The sequence below is a fragment of the Heteronotia binoei genome, chromosome 10, assembly GCF_032191835.1.
Source record: "Heteronotia binoei isolate CCM8104 ecotype False Entrance Well chromosome 10, APGP_CSIRO_Hbin_v1, whole genome shotgun sequence".
In the NCBI taxonomy this organism is placed as follows: Eukaryota; Metazoa; Chordata; class Lepidosauria; order Squamata; family Gekkonidae; genus Heteronotia; species Heteronotia binoei.
In genome coordinates, this window is record NC_083232.1 from 98,543,081 (window position 1) to 98,557,385 (window position 14,305).

At 50.7% G+C, this 14,305-nt stretch overlaps 1 protein-coding gene across 1 annotated transcript in view; it reads left to right on the forward strand.

Moving 5' to 3' along the window:
* The first annotated feature begins 2,036 nt into the window (after positions 1-2,036).
* LOC132578270 (band 4.1-like protein 4B) overlaps positions 2,037-14,305 on the forward strand; it is a 95,987-nt gene continuing 83,718 nt past the window's right edge. Inside the window, exons 1-3 of the mRNA XM_060248194.1 lie at positions 2,037-2,183; positions 7,624-7,761; positions 14,038-14,169. Of these exons, the coding sequence (XP_060104177.1) occupies positions 2,037-2,183; positions 7,624-7,761; positions 14,038-14,169 (417 nt within the window). The remainder of the gene's footprint in view (positions 2,184-7,623; positions 7,762-14,037; positions 14,170-14,305) is intronic.

Genomic DNA, 14,305 nt, shown 5'->3' on the forward strand with positions numbered 1-14,305 from the left:
CGCAAAGCAAGCTGTTTTGCAGAAGGAAGCAAGCGAGAGGGAGAAGGAAGCAGATGGCAGCCAGTTGCTTGGGGGCCTGATAGGAGCCCTCTGGGGGCCTGATTCGGCCCTTGGGCCACATGTTTGACACCCCTGGGGCTTCCAAGGCAAGAGTTGCAAACAGAGGTGATGGGCTGTTGCCTGCCCCTGCATCATGATCTTGGTCTTTCTTGTAGGTCTCCCTTCCAAGTACTAACCAGGGCTGACCCCACTTAGCTTCCAAGATTTGACAGGATTGGGCTAGGCTGGATCATCCATGGCAGGGCTTGCCTCTTTGCTAAATCTCTTGAATGTAATGTCTGAGGAGGAGCCCCTACATTTGGCCTCTTGTCTGTGTTTTAATTGGAAGGCTGTGTGAGAGAGAGAGAGCTCCTTCCTCCTCTTGAAATTGGAGTCTAGGCTGTGCCACTGCAGGCGAGGGCGGGGCCTTGCATGAAGAAATGCTCTCCATGGCAGCGGGGAGGCCTGCGCATACAGCCCTTGCATGGGAGAGAGAAAACTAGGCTAACAGCCCTTTCCATAAGATGCTGTTTTCCCATGCCCAAGGATTTTTCTTCTTCTTTTTTGGTATTCTTGTTCTTAAGTAGTGCAGCCCAGATATAGGCTTATCACCTCTGTGAAAAGAACTGTATGGAACTAGAAACTTCAGAAGAAGTGGATGAGATTTGAAACAAACAAGGAGTAAGTCTTCTCGTCAGGGGTGGAATTCTAGCAGGAGCTGCTTTGCATATTGGGCCACACCCCCTGATGTAGCCAATCCCCCAAGAGCTTACAAAAAAAAGAGCCTTGTAAGCTCTTGGAGGATTGGCCACATTACGGGGTGTGGTTTAACATGCAAAGGAGCCCCTGCTAGAATTCCACCCCTGCTTCTTGTAGTGGTGACCAGTGCCTTTTTTAAAAGTGCTGCTAATTATCTAGAGGGTTGCACTGATTTCCATTGGCTGCCCTCTCAGGACTTGGGAGAGTTCCTCCCCCCATCCCACCCTCCAAAAAAAAGATGCTGGTGCTAGGTACCTCTTAGTGCTATCACAAACAGAGCCTTGAAAGCATTGTAAGGTCCTGCCCAGCAGGGTCCCTGTTCAGAGAGCAAGATGTGCCATGGATGTAGGGTTGCCAATCCCCAGGTGGGGGCAGGGGATCCCCCGGTTTGGAGACCCTCCCCCCGCTTCAGGGTCATCAGAAAGCGGGGGGAGGGGAGGGAAATGTCTGCTGGGAACTCATGATTCCCTAAGAAGGCTTAGTCCCATAGAAAATAATGGAGAATTTATCTGCGGGTATCTGGGGCTCTGGGAGCCCTGTTTTTTGAGATAGAGGCACCAGATTTTCAGTATAGCATCCAGTGGCTCTCCCCAGTATACTCCCCAAGTTTCAAAAAGATTGGACCAGGGGGTCCAATTCTATGAGCCCCCAAAGAAGGTGCCCCTATCCTTCATTATTTCCTATTGAAGGAAGGCAATGAAAAGGTGTGCCGTCCCTTTAAATGTGATGGCCAGAACTCCCTTTGGAGTTCAATTATTCTTGTCATAGCCTTGATCTTGGCTCCACCTCTAATGTCTCCTGGCTCCACCCCCAAAGTATCCTGGCTCCACCCCCAAAGTCCCCAGATATTTCTTGAATTGGACTTGGCAACCCTACATGGATGGGCAGAAATAACTGGTAAATATGTCTAGACTCAGGTGGGCAGCCATGTTGGTCCGAAGCAAAAGAACGTTGGAGCCCAGTGGCGCCTTTAAGATCGACAGAGTTCAATTCTGTGAGCTTTTGTGTGCATGCACAGAAAAGCTTATACCCAGAATTCAACTTTGTCAGTCTTAAAGGTGCCACCGGGCTCAAATTTTGTTCTAACAAATAGGTGTGTGTACGGTTTCCTCACAGAGGACTATGTCATTGTTAATGCCTCCCTGTCCCTTTCTTAAATGTTCTGAGTTGGACCCAATTTGTGCTCCACAGTTATCCTTTGAACAACACTGAACTTCACCCGTTTAACATTGAAGAAAATGGCGAAACGCCCTTCGCAGCCAAAATGCCCGGAAGACATCACCACCACCATCACCACCATCACCACCACCAACATTCCAGTTACGGAGGACTTGCCCCTCCTGACACCAAGGACGTGGTGGTTGCTGCTATTCCAAGCCCAAACAGTAAGTCTGCTACATTCATTCGGGCTCCCAGGAAACCCAGTGAAGCTGAAGGGGGAGCTTCAACCTTCTTACTGATAGAAACTTTTGCAGATCCCTCTGGCAGAGCTGCTGCTGTTAGGTTTGTAACTCATCGAGTTGGAGGAAATTGGCTGTTTTCATCCAGTCACAAGCAACTTTTTCTGTGGACGTTTTTGTGTAATGAACTTGGGCATTATAAGGATTTTTGTGAGGGAAGCTACAGGTCAGCTCAAGGCTGACCTGGGATTTTGTTTTTATTTTTTTTAAGCGCTTACCCTCTTGCAAAAGTTTGCAAATGGTGTTCTAATTAAACTCTCTGCCCTTGTCCCCATCTCCTTCCCTCCCTCCCTCTGGAATTCTCCATCCGGATGGCTCTGAAAGCTTCTCGAGATCTAAGTACACCATGTCATTTACTTACTCGTGCGCCTCAGCAATTTTCTGGGTACTGCTTCATCTTTGTGGAAGTGGAAATGGATTTTTGAAATGAAGAACTGTCAGTCCTGATTGATTTGATTGATCGAATCAGTCAAACGGGTGGGCTCGCAGCTAATGGGATGTTCAAGAGAGCTCATCCATCGTCGCTGGCCCAAGATCTTCATTTCTGCAGCTCCTGGCGATAAGAGCCTTTGTGCTGCCCCGCCAAAGCCCCTTCACGCTTTACATCAGTGGATGCCTTTTCCGCTTCTGATATCTGTTTTTTAAATGGGGTGACTAGACCCATATGCTTTCCAAATGCAGCTGCACTGTGGTATTATTGGGAGGGCATTAGAGTGCCTTTTTTATTTTTCAATTTCTTTCCTAATGATTCCCAGCACTGAGTTTGCCTCCCCCCTCATTGCCGTCCTAAATGGGAAAAGAGCATCATGACACAATTTAAATTTCAAGTTGCTCTACCTGGTGATTCTCAATGTGCATTTGGTGTCATTCATTGTCGGCAGTTATTCTATACTGAATCTAGTAGGGACTAGTGTTTCTTTAGTTCTCCTCCAGCCCAACCCCCTCAATCTGAGGAGAGCCAGTTTGGTGTAGTGGTTAAGCGTGCAGACTCTTATCTGGGAGAACCGGATTTGATTCTCCACTCCTCCACTTGCAGCTGCTGGATTGGCGTTGGGTCAGCCATAGCTACCTCAGAAGTTGTCCTTGAAAGGGCAGCTGCTGTGAGAGCCCTCTCCAGCCCCACCCACCTCACGGGGTGTCTGTTGTGCAGGGACAAGATATAGGAGATTGTAAGCCGCTCTGAGTCTCTGTCCTTGAAAGGGCAGCTGCTGTGAGAGCCCTCTCAGCCCCACCCACCTCACAGGGTGTCTGTTGTGAGGGGAGAAGATATAGGAGATTGTAAGCCGCTCTGAGTCTCTGATTCAGGGAGAAGGGCGGGGTATAAATCTGCAATTCTTCTTATTCTTCTAGTGCATAATTTTTACTCACAAATATTGAAGAAACCTGGATTTTGTTCCCAGTCTTGGGAGATGGACAGTGAAGTTTTTGAGGGCCAGAAACACAGTTTACATTTGAAAAAAAATATGAAAAGGAGGAAATGCTTCAGGTTAGGAAGCACACATGAGCAGAGGATGCAAAAAGGAGGGCGGGATGGTGCAACTGTGAACAGTCATGAAGTCAGGATGACTGGAGTTATTTCCTGCCTAGCAAAAGGCTTAGACCAGGGGTGTTGAACTCATTAACTATGAGGGACAGCTCTGACCTAAATGAGACCTTGTTGGGCTGGTATCAATTTAAGATTAGGTAGCAGCGATTTAAACTTTAAAATGGACACAGACAAACACACTTAAAGATTTTTTTTAAAAAAACCCATAAAATAAAACATGCTTGAAACATTAGCACTCATTGGTCTTAAAGGTGCTTTCTTTGTATCTCTCCCATGGGATCCAGGAAACTGGACAAAGGCTCTTTTCTCCCTTTCCTAAGGGTCCAAGAGGGGGAAGAGGCACAGCCAATAGAAGGAAAAGAGGCTTGGCTCAGTAGTTCTGCTGTGCAATTGAGAAAGCCTGGCAAAGCAAGCTCTCTCCCTCCCCCCTTCCTCCCCAAGGGAGAAGCCTCAGCCAATGAAGAAGATAGAGTCTTTGCTCTGTAGCTCCTGTGTGATAGAGCAAGCCTGGCAAAGCAAGCTGAGATGCAGAAGGAAGCAAGAGAGAGGGAGAAGGAAGCAGATGGCAGCCAGTTGTTCAGTGGCCTGACAGGAGCCCTCTGAGGGCCTGATTTGGCCCCCAGGCCACATGTTTGACACCCCTGACTTAGAAGAACTGAATGAGAGCAAAAAGTCTCCTCCAGCCCCTGCCCTTGTGCTGAAAAATGCTGGGCGGGGCGGGGGTGGGGGGAAGAGTCTTGCATCCTCCCTCCACCCAAGAGCAAAGACGTAGAGGAGCGACCTGGATGAGTTTGGAGGTGAGATGCAAGAGCAGGCTGGAATCCAGCAAGATCCAGCAGAGGCCACCCTCTGGTAGAGCTGCGGAAGTTCTAGGATAAGCAATCTCATGGGTTGGGCACACGGACCCTTTGAGGACCCTCCTCACAAAATGCCCTTCGGGAACAGACTTCCTTCCCCCTGTTGTCGTTTCAGCCCACTGCAGTCCCCTTCCAAAGTGTGAGCCCCGAAAGCAAGTTTGCTCATGCTTCATACGGACATTTCCAGTGAAATGTATTATGCAGCAGCTGGATTCCAGGCCTGTAGTGGGGGGGGGGGGGGGGGGGGCGGAGTTTATGAGGTTTTGAGCTTTCATCAGATGCAAATAGGGTTGCCAAGTCCAATTCAAGAAATATCTGGGGACTTTGGGGGTGGAGCCAGGAGGCTTTGGGGGCGGAGCCAGGAACAAGATTGTGACAAGCATAATTGAACTCCAAGAGAGTTCTGGCCATCACATTTAAAGGGACAGCACACCTTTTTTAAATGTCTTCCTTCCATAGGAAATAATGAAAGATAGGGGCACCTTCTTTTGGGGCTCATAGAATTGGGCCCCTTGGTCCAATCGTTTTGAAACTTGGGGGGGTACTTTGGGGAGTGGCACTAGATACTATACTGAAAATTTGGTGCCTCTACCTAAAAAAACAGCTCCCCCAGAGCCCCCGAAACCTCCAGATCAATTCCCCATTATAACCTATGAGAATAGCTCTCCACATAGGAAATAATGAAGTGCTCAACAGACGTTTCTCTCCCCCCCCCCCCCCCCCCGTTTCTGGCGACTCTAAAGCAACGGATTGGCCTCTCTACTCATGAGTTGCTGCCAGCTTCTTCAAATTAACACAGACACCCCATCCCAAGAGGAAGCCTTTCAATCGGAGACTGAAGCCTCCGGAGGTGGGAAGGCACATGGTCCTTTGGGGGCAGGGCTTCCCCCCGCTGGCCAGCTGACTGGGGGCGGGAAGGAGCCTGGGAAAGCGGAAGAACTCCCGCTGGAACCTGGGGATTGGCAAGCCTAGATACAAAGGTGCTGGTGGACTCTCAGGTGCTCTCAAGGATGCTGCTGGACTTGAACTCGACTCTTTTACTGCAGGACCTCCTGATGTCACCTGGGTTTTTTGGCCACTGTGTGACACAGAGTGTTGGACTCAATGGGCCATTGGCCTGATCCAACATGGCTTCTCTTATGTGACACAGAGTGTTGGACTGGATGGGCCATTGGCCTGATCCAACAGGGCTTCTCTTATGTTCTTATTAGGCCAACACAGACACCCTCTGAAACAATCTCTGATGCCAGGAATGTGCCTGGCCAAGGGGCGTCTTTGTCTCTGCCCTGTTTGCTTGCCAGCAGACCCATGTCCGTGAGGGTCAGTGCTGTAGTCTTTTAATGGCTGGGCCAAAAAGTTCCTAATGAGGGTTGCCATCCTCTTTGGGGGGGCTGGAAATCTCCCCCCATTACAACTGATCTCCTGATGACAGAGATCCGTTCCCCTGAAGGGACCTCCAGGGTCATCTAGTCCAACCGCCTGAACAATGCAGGGAAATCACAAGGGCCTCCCCCTGCCCTCCTTCTCCTGACCTGCTCAAGTTCACGAAATCAACAGTGCTGTCAGAGGGCCACGTAGCTCCCATCTCAGAGCTGGCAACATGATGCCCAACTGTGAGGCATCTAAATCTGTAACTGGAGAGATTGCCAGCTGGAGAGTTTGGCACTCAAGGACTCCAGTTTAATATACACAGGGGTGGAATTCTAGCAGGAGCTCCTTTGCATATTAGGCCACACCCTCCTGATGTAGCCAATCCTCCAAGAGGTTATAAGGCTCTTTTCTGTAAGCTTTTGGAGGATTGGCTACATCAGGGGTGTGTGGCCTAATATGCAAAGGAACTAGGGTTGCCAAGTCCAATTTAAGAAATATCTGGGGACTTTGGAGGTGGAGCCAGGAGACTTTGGAGGTGGAGCCAAGATCAAGGCTGTGACAAGCATAATTGAACTCCAAAGGGAGTTCTGGCCATCACATTTAAAGGGACGGCACACCTTTTCAATGCCTTCCTTCCATAGGAAATAATGGATAGAGGCACGTTCTTTTGGGGCTCATAGAATTGGACCCCCTCGTCCAATCTTTTTGAAACTTGGGGGGGGGGGTATTTTGGGGAGAGGCACTAGATGCTATACTGAAAATTTGGTGCCTCTACCCCAAAAAACAGCCCTCCCCCCAGAGCCCCAGATACCCGCAGATCAATTCTCCATGATTTTCTATGGGAATAAATCTCCATAGGGAATAATAGAGTTCCCAGCAGACATTTCCCTCCCCTTCCCCCGCTTTCTGATGACCTTGAAGCGGGGGGAGGGTCTCCAAACCGGGGGATCCCCTGCCCACACCTGGGGATTGGCAACCCTAAAAGGAGCTCCTGCTAGAATTCCACCCCTGGATATACACATACATATACATATACACATACACACACACACACACACATAGGCTGGAGATGTGTGACTGACCCAGTGAGCTCCCATTGCGGAGGTGGGATTTGAACCTTGGTCTCCCAGAGCCTAATCTAACAGTGTAACCACTCCATCTTACCAGTACAAGGAACAGCAACAGTTCCTTTTGTTAGGTAGGGAAAACAATCTTTAAGTGTGGGTTGCCATCCTCCAGGCAGAACCTGGAGTTCTCCCAGAATTACAACTTTCCTCCAGACTGCAGAAATCAGTTCCCTTGGAGGAAATGGCAGGTTCAGAAGGCAAACTCTATGATATACCATTGACTGTAGATGAAATCCCTCCCCACATTCCCTCCTCTACAGGCGCTTCCCCCAAATCTCCAGGAATTCCCCAGGCTGGAGTTAGTAACCCTGCATCCAGTCCATTTTAAAACTGTGCTGTTGCAAACGTTACAAGCTGCTGCTGTCGAAAAGGGGACGAGTGTGACTGAGTGTGAGTCCGGTTTATAACCGTGCATGAACTTTGTCCAGGGGTTATGTTTGCAGGGTTTTTTACTTTGCTTTCAGACTGTTTTCTTTGCTAATTCTGGGCCCCCAGGAGTTCCTCGCCTTTACGATGATGCTTCTGTCCATCTGAAGAAGGGGGAAGCGGAGACGGTGAAGGCAGTCGGGCCCTGGCCGGTGCTGCACGTCAACATGAACAAGGTACAACATGGGGATCTCTGGCTGGGGCTTGGGTTGCCAACCTCCAGATGGGGCCTGAAGGTCTCTTGGAATTACACCTGATCTCCAGGCTACAGAGACAACATCCCCTGAAGAATGTGGCTGTTGTGGAAGGTGGACTCTCTCCATGGCATTAGGCCCTGCTGAGTTCTCTCCCAGGTTCTTCCCCCCAAATCTCCAGGTATTTCCCAGCCAACCAGCTCTTTCACAGTCTGAGCCCCAGGTATCTCTTGAGGTGGCTGAGCTAGGGTTGCCAAGTTCAATTTAAGAAATATCTGGGGACTTTGGGGGTGGAGCCAGGAGACTTTGGAGGTGGAGCCAGGAGACATTAGGGGTGGAGCCAAACTCAAGGCTGTGACAAGCATAATTGAACTCCAAAGGGACTTTTGGTTATCACATTTAAAGGAACGGCACACCTTTTCAATGCCTTCCTTCCATAGGAAATAATGAAGGATGGGGGCACCTTCTTTTGGGGCTCATAGAATTGGACCCTCTGGTCCAATCTTTTTGAAACGTGGGCGGTATTTTGGGGAGAGGCACTAGATGCTATACTGAAAATTTGGTGCTTCTACTCCCCAAAACAGCCCTCCCTAGGCTTCCCAACCCTCCCGCTCTGGCGGGAGTCCCCTGGGTTTGCAGCCTCATCTCCCGGTCTTCAAGAAGTGGGAAGCGGGGGTGGGGGGTGGAGGGGGGGGAGAACATACCTGTAGGCTTCATTATAGAGCTCCTGAGCCGTTTGTAAAATGTCTGCCGCTTTAAGGCTGGGCCGGGAGCAGGAAGGGCTTGGGAGAACAGCCCCGCCCTTTCTTTTGCTTTCACTTTCACCGCAAGAGTTCTCCGGAAGAAGATCTGGTAACTGTGTGTGTGTGTGTGTGTGTGTGTGAGGGAGGGGGCAGGGGATTCCCTGGTTTGGAGGCCCTCCCCCTTTTTAGAAAGCGTGGGGGGGAGGGAAATGTCTACTGGGCATTCTATTATTCCCTATGGAGAACGATTCCCATAGGGAATAATAGGGAATTCATCTGTTGGCATTGGGGGCTCTGGGGGGGGGCTATTTTTTGAGGTAGAGGCACCAAATTTTTAGTATAACATCTAGTGCCTCTCCCCAAAATACCCCCCAAGTTTCAAAACGATTGGACCAGAGGGTCCAATTCTATGAGCCCCAAAAGATGGTGCCCCTATACTTCATTATTTCCTATGGAAGAAAGGAATTTTCAAAGGTGTGCTGTCCCTTTCAATGTGATGGCCAGAACTCCCTTGGAGTTCAATTATGCTTGTCACATCCTTGTTCTTGGCTCCACCCCCAATGTCTCCTGGCTCCACCCCCAAAGTCTCCTGGCTCCACCCCCAAAGTCCCCAGATTTTTCTTTAATTGGACTTGGCAACCCTAGCCCTCCCCCCAGAGCCCCAGATACTGGTGGATCAGTTCTCCATGATTTTCTATGGGAATAAAACTCCATAGGGAATAATAGAGTTCCCAGCAGACATTCCCCTCCCCTCCCCCTGCTTTCTGACGACCCTGAAGCGGGGGGAGGGTCTCCAAACCGGGGGATCCCCTGCCCGCACCTGGGGATTGGCAACCGTAGGCTGAGCGCCCTGCAGACCTCAAGCCCTCTTGAGCCACTCAAATGACCTTGCTCTTATGGACACGGCAGGGATTAGATCAGAAATGTCGCTCCTCTCCAAAATGAGGAGAAATACCACAAGCCGGGGTGCGTTTCCCTTCCATGTTTCATCCCGTGCCTCTTCACAAATATTGAATTCCTTCCTTTACACCCTGCCTGTCTCCTGGATCATGACCCAAAGCGGCTTTTGTAGGTCTTCTCCGTTTTATCCTCACAAGCACCACCCTGTTAGAAATGCCAGCCTCCAGGTGGGACCTGGGGACCCCCTGGAATTGCAGCGCACCTCTAGACGACATTTCCCCTGTGGAAAACAGCTGCTGTGGAGGGGGGGAGTCCGTGACATTATACCCTTCTAGGTCCCTCCCCTCCTAAGGATGCCAGCCTCCAGGTGGGACCTGGGGATCCCTGGAGTTACATCTCATCTCCAGACTACAGAGATCAGTTCCCCTGGAGAAAAGGGATGCTTTGGAGGGTGGACTCTGTGGCCTTGTCCCCCACTGAGGTCCCTGTCCTCCCCAGGCTCCACCCCCAAATCTCCGGAAGTTTCCCAACCTGGATCTGTAGGGTGTAGGGTTACTAGGTCCCTTCTGGCAACCCTACCCGCCATTCCTCATGGGTGGCCAGGAGGGACCTAGTAACCCTACACCCTGTAGACTGGAGTTCCCTCTCCCTGGAGGAAAGGACTGCTTTGGAGGGGGGAAGCCATGGCATTAGAGCCTGTTGTGGCCCTCCCTTCCCCTGGACTCTGTCCCTTGAATCTCCTGGAACCTGCTGACCCAGAGCTGTCTCTGCTAATGAAACATTGAGAGCCCATTTCTTCCTTTTGTATGTAGCTTGAAATGCTGGAACCCACTCTGAGCCCCACATCAGTGGGAGAGAGCGGGATACGAATAGAAATCATCATCGGTTTCCCCTCTGCTCTTTGTTGTTCCTTCACTTGCTCCTGTTGTTTGCCCCCGTGCTACAATTCTCCACACACTGGCAGGGGCGTCCATTTTGATTCTGTCCTGCTTACCTCCAAAGAGTCAGCTTGGGTTGAGGCTGTTGGGACCCAATACATTTTTATAAAATCTGTCTCTGTCTCTGTCTCTCTCTCTCTGCCTCAGAAGTGGTGTGGTGTTGTTTGCGTTCAAAGGGGCCTGAACTCTGTGCTGAGAAAGGTGGCAGAGATACCTTTTCCCAGGGTGCCATGGCAACCCTCCTGCCAAATAATCTGTGAGATCCAAATTGTCCTTGTCTTTGTATTCATATGTTTAATTAGATGATGAGATGAGAAAAAGCCAGATAAAACCCTGTACATTGACAGAACGTGCTTTACTCTTCTGAGCGCTGCTGGGCCGTTTTAATTAGTACAAAGCAGGCATCAAAGGTGCCCAGAGGTGAGTCGGAGAGTCGAAGGCTGTGATTCTCTCTGATGCTGTCTGAGGGAAGAGGGTGAACTCAAGAGATTGCCTCAAACACCCAACTAGTCCACAAAAACGACACGGGCCTGTAGCACAGCTTTGACTGGAGCAGAGCAAATGGAAAGGCTTCCTTGCCGCATATAAGGTGGGCACCAGGCAGAGGTCAAAACCTGGACTCTGTCATGAACCTCTTTGGCACGGATAAAAAACCTAAAAGACGTGCAGGAAAGGTAGGCAGAAAACCAAAGAACCTGACCAGGATCAAGTACAGACCCATATCTAGGACTGCCAGCTCTGGGCTGAAAGATAACTGGGTATTTTGGGAGCAGAGCCTGAGGGGGCCGGAGTTTGGGGAGGGGAGGGACTTCAGTGAGGTATGGTGCCACAGTCCACCTTCCAAAGTGGCCATTTTCTCCAGGGGAATGGACCTCTGTTGCCTGGAGATCAGTTTTAATCCCAGGAGATCTCCAGCCACTACCTGGGGGTTAGCAACCTTACCCTCTGATTTGCTACATTCCATCCTTCAATTTGATCAGGAACATCTGCAGAGGTATAGAATAGTATGTTCGGTGGCAGCTCTGATGTGGTGTTTAGAAGAAGAAGACTGCAGATTTATACCCCACCCTTCTCTCTGTGTCAGAATCATAGAATCATAGAGTTGGAAGGGACCTCCAGGATCATCTAGTCCAACCCCCAGAAACTCAGAGTGGCTTACAATCTCTTATGTCTTCTCCCCCCACAACAGACACCCTGTGAGGTGGGTGGGGCTGAGAGGGCTCTCCCAGCAGCTGCCCTTTCAAGGACAACTCCTGCGATAGCGATGGCTAACCCAGGGCCATTCCAGCAGCTGCAAGTGGAGGAGTGGGGAATCAAATTCGGTTCTCCTAGATAACACACTTCACCACTACACCAAACTGTTTAGCATGGAATGAGCCAGTGTGTCACATTCATCTGCTTCCGTCCCAGCCCCTGCTTTTTCCTCCTCTAGCCGCTTCCCCAAGTAGGTGATGGGTACTTCTTTGCAGTAAAGATGTCCACCCAAGACTTTGCCACTAAACTCTGATCCACGCATGCATCTCCTTTGCTCGTTGCTGGTAGCCGCATGAGCATGAGCTGTCGCAGGCCCCATCCCTTTGTGCCCACTCAGAGACAAGACTTTCTGATGGAGACAGTTCAGGCATGCAGCTCGCACCCAGCATTTGTTCCCTTGTCGAGAGGTGTTCGCACATGTCTGAGCTGGCCCTTTACAATACTTCTGTGCGCAGCCACCAAACGGAACAAATTAACAAGCCATTATTTCTAGAGCTGTCCAATTAACCACAAAATGCTTTCCTCTTGAACAAAGGCAAGTTGTTAGCTCATTAAAGAGCACCCGTCTCGTTTGGGTGACAGTGTATTGACTGTAATGCAAGCCAGCTACTACTTTGGGCCAGAAAAGCCAGGAGTTTTATGTGGCCACTTAGATTAAATTCCTATACAGAGAGGAGACGTGTTGGATTGTGGCCCGAGATGTTTCACTGGGTAGCAGTAGACTAGCTGCAGATCAATATGCCCGAGAGAAACAAAAGCAGCTAAGTGAAAATCAGGAGGAAGAGAAAACTGGCTAATTAGAGGGTTCGGTCTCCTTCTTGATTAATTTTCTGTCTACAGACTAAATCTTGTGATTGAGTCCACAGCAATGTTCCCTCTAAACTGCAGCAAAAATTCTACTTTGTGAGCTACTGGCAGGGCTTTCTTTGTAGAAAAAGCCCAGCAGGAGCTCATTTGCATATTAGGCCACACCCCTGACATCACCATTGTTCCACACAGGGCTTTTGTGTAGAAAACGCCCAGCAGTAGCTCATTTGCATATTAGGCCATACCCCTTGATGCCAAACCAGCCGGAACTGCGTTCCTGCTCAAAAAAAGCCCTGGCTACTGGTATTAAAGTTGTGAGCTCCTGCATAAATTATAGGGTTGCCAAGTCCAACCGCAGAAATATCTGGGGACTTCGGGGGTGGAGCCAGGAGACTTTGGGGGTGGAGCCAGGAGACACTGGGGTGGAGCTAGGGAGGGGGAAACGGCGCCGGGGAGCATGGCGAGCCGCCCCACAGCTGCCGCCTCTTCTCTGCTCGCCGTGGCTGCTCCTCCGAGATGGGCTCAGCCTGAGCCCATCTCGGAGGAGCAGCCATGGCGAGCAGAGAAGAGGCGGCAGCGGCGCGGCGGCCTCGCCCGCTCCGCCTCTGGGGTGGAAGCGGAGAGGGGGGGGTGGAGGCGGGCCGGGAGCGTGGCGAGCCACAAGTCCGGGTCCTAGAAGGGCCCAGATTCGCGGCTCACCATGCTCCTGGCCTGCCTCGCCCTCCCCAGCGCTGCTGCTGCCTCTTGGCTGCTCCTCCGAGATGGGCTCAGCCTGGGCCCATCTCGGAGGAGCAGCTGCAGTGGGCGGGAAGGGGGCGGCAGCGGCGCAGCGGCCTCGCCCGCTCCAGAATCAGGCGGCTCGCCATGCTCCCCGGCGCCATTTCCCCCCCTCCCCCCCGCTTCCGTTTTTTTGGGGGAGCGGGGGAAGAGGGTGGAAATCCTGGGGTCCCCTGCCAGGGCAGGAGGGTTGGGAAGCCTAATAAATTATTGTGCTCTGGGGTCATCCTTCTTGAGCTAAGACAAAAATGTGTGAGCTGGAGGCTAAAAACCTGTGAGCTAGCTCACGCTCACTCAGCTTAGAGGGAACACTGGTCCACAGAAGTGGCAGACAAAGCCAAAGGTGAGGGCCATTAGGGATTTAGATTGTTTGGTTGGTTCTGCAGAGTGAGCCACGACTTGTAACAGCTCCTCCCCCCCCCCCCCCTGCCACAAATTTGATTAGTCTTGAAGGTTTAACAAAGCAAGCCTAAATTCTCCCTAGAAGCTGCAATGACTCAACTGAGGCTGTATATTGTGCTTTGGTCACATCATGAGAAGACAGAGTCACTGGAAAAGACAGTCATGCTAAGGAAAGTGGAAGGGCCAACAGAGATGGGTTGACCCAATCAGGGAAGCCACAAGGCCCTCAGTCTGCAAGGCCTGAGCCAGGCTGTTCATGAAAAGAGTTTTGGAGGTCATTTATTCATGAGGTCACCATAAGTCTGAAGTGACAGGCAGCACTTCACACACACACACACACCCCACAGCATGTATTACCCCCTCCTCAATACACACACAGTGTCTCTGAGAGAAACACTGAGGTAATTTGCCCATATTGTGTCTTCTTATGTTACTAGCAGGGCGAAGACAAGAAAGCACTAGAGAAGAGCCTCCACACTCCTCCAGTGTCGTCTTCCGCAGCACCGGATCATTTGAAATGTAACATTCTCAAAGCTCAAGTGGAGGCTGCCTTTCGAGTGGGTGTTCAGGTGGGTCTCCCGCCCAGGTTACCTGCTTTCCTGCCTTTCTAAACTGTCTCTTGCAGTTGGTTCATGTGCACATGTCTGTTTGTCACCGGTGGCAACATCTTGTGATGACTTGCATGTATGAATGAGTTACAAGGGA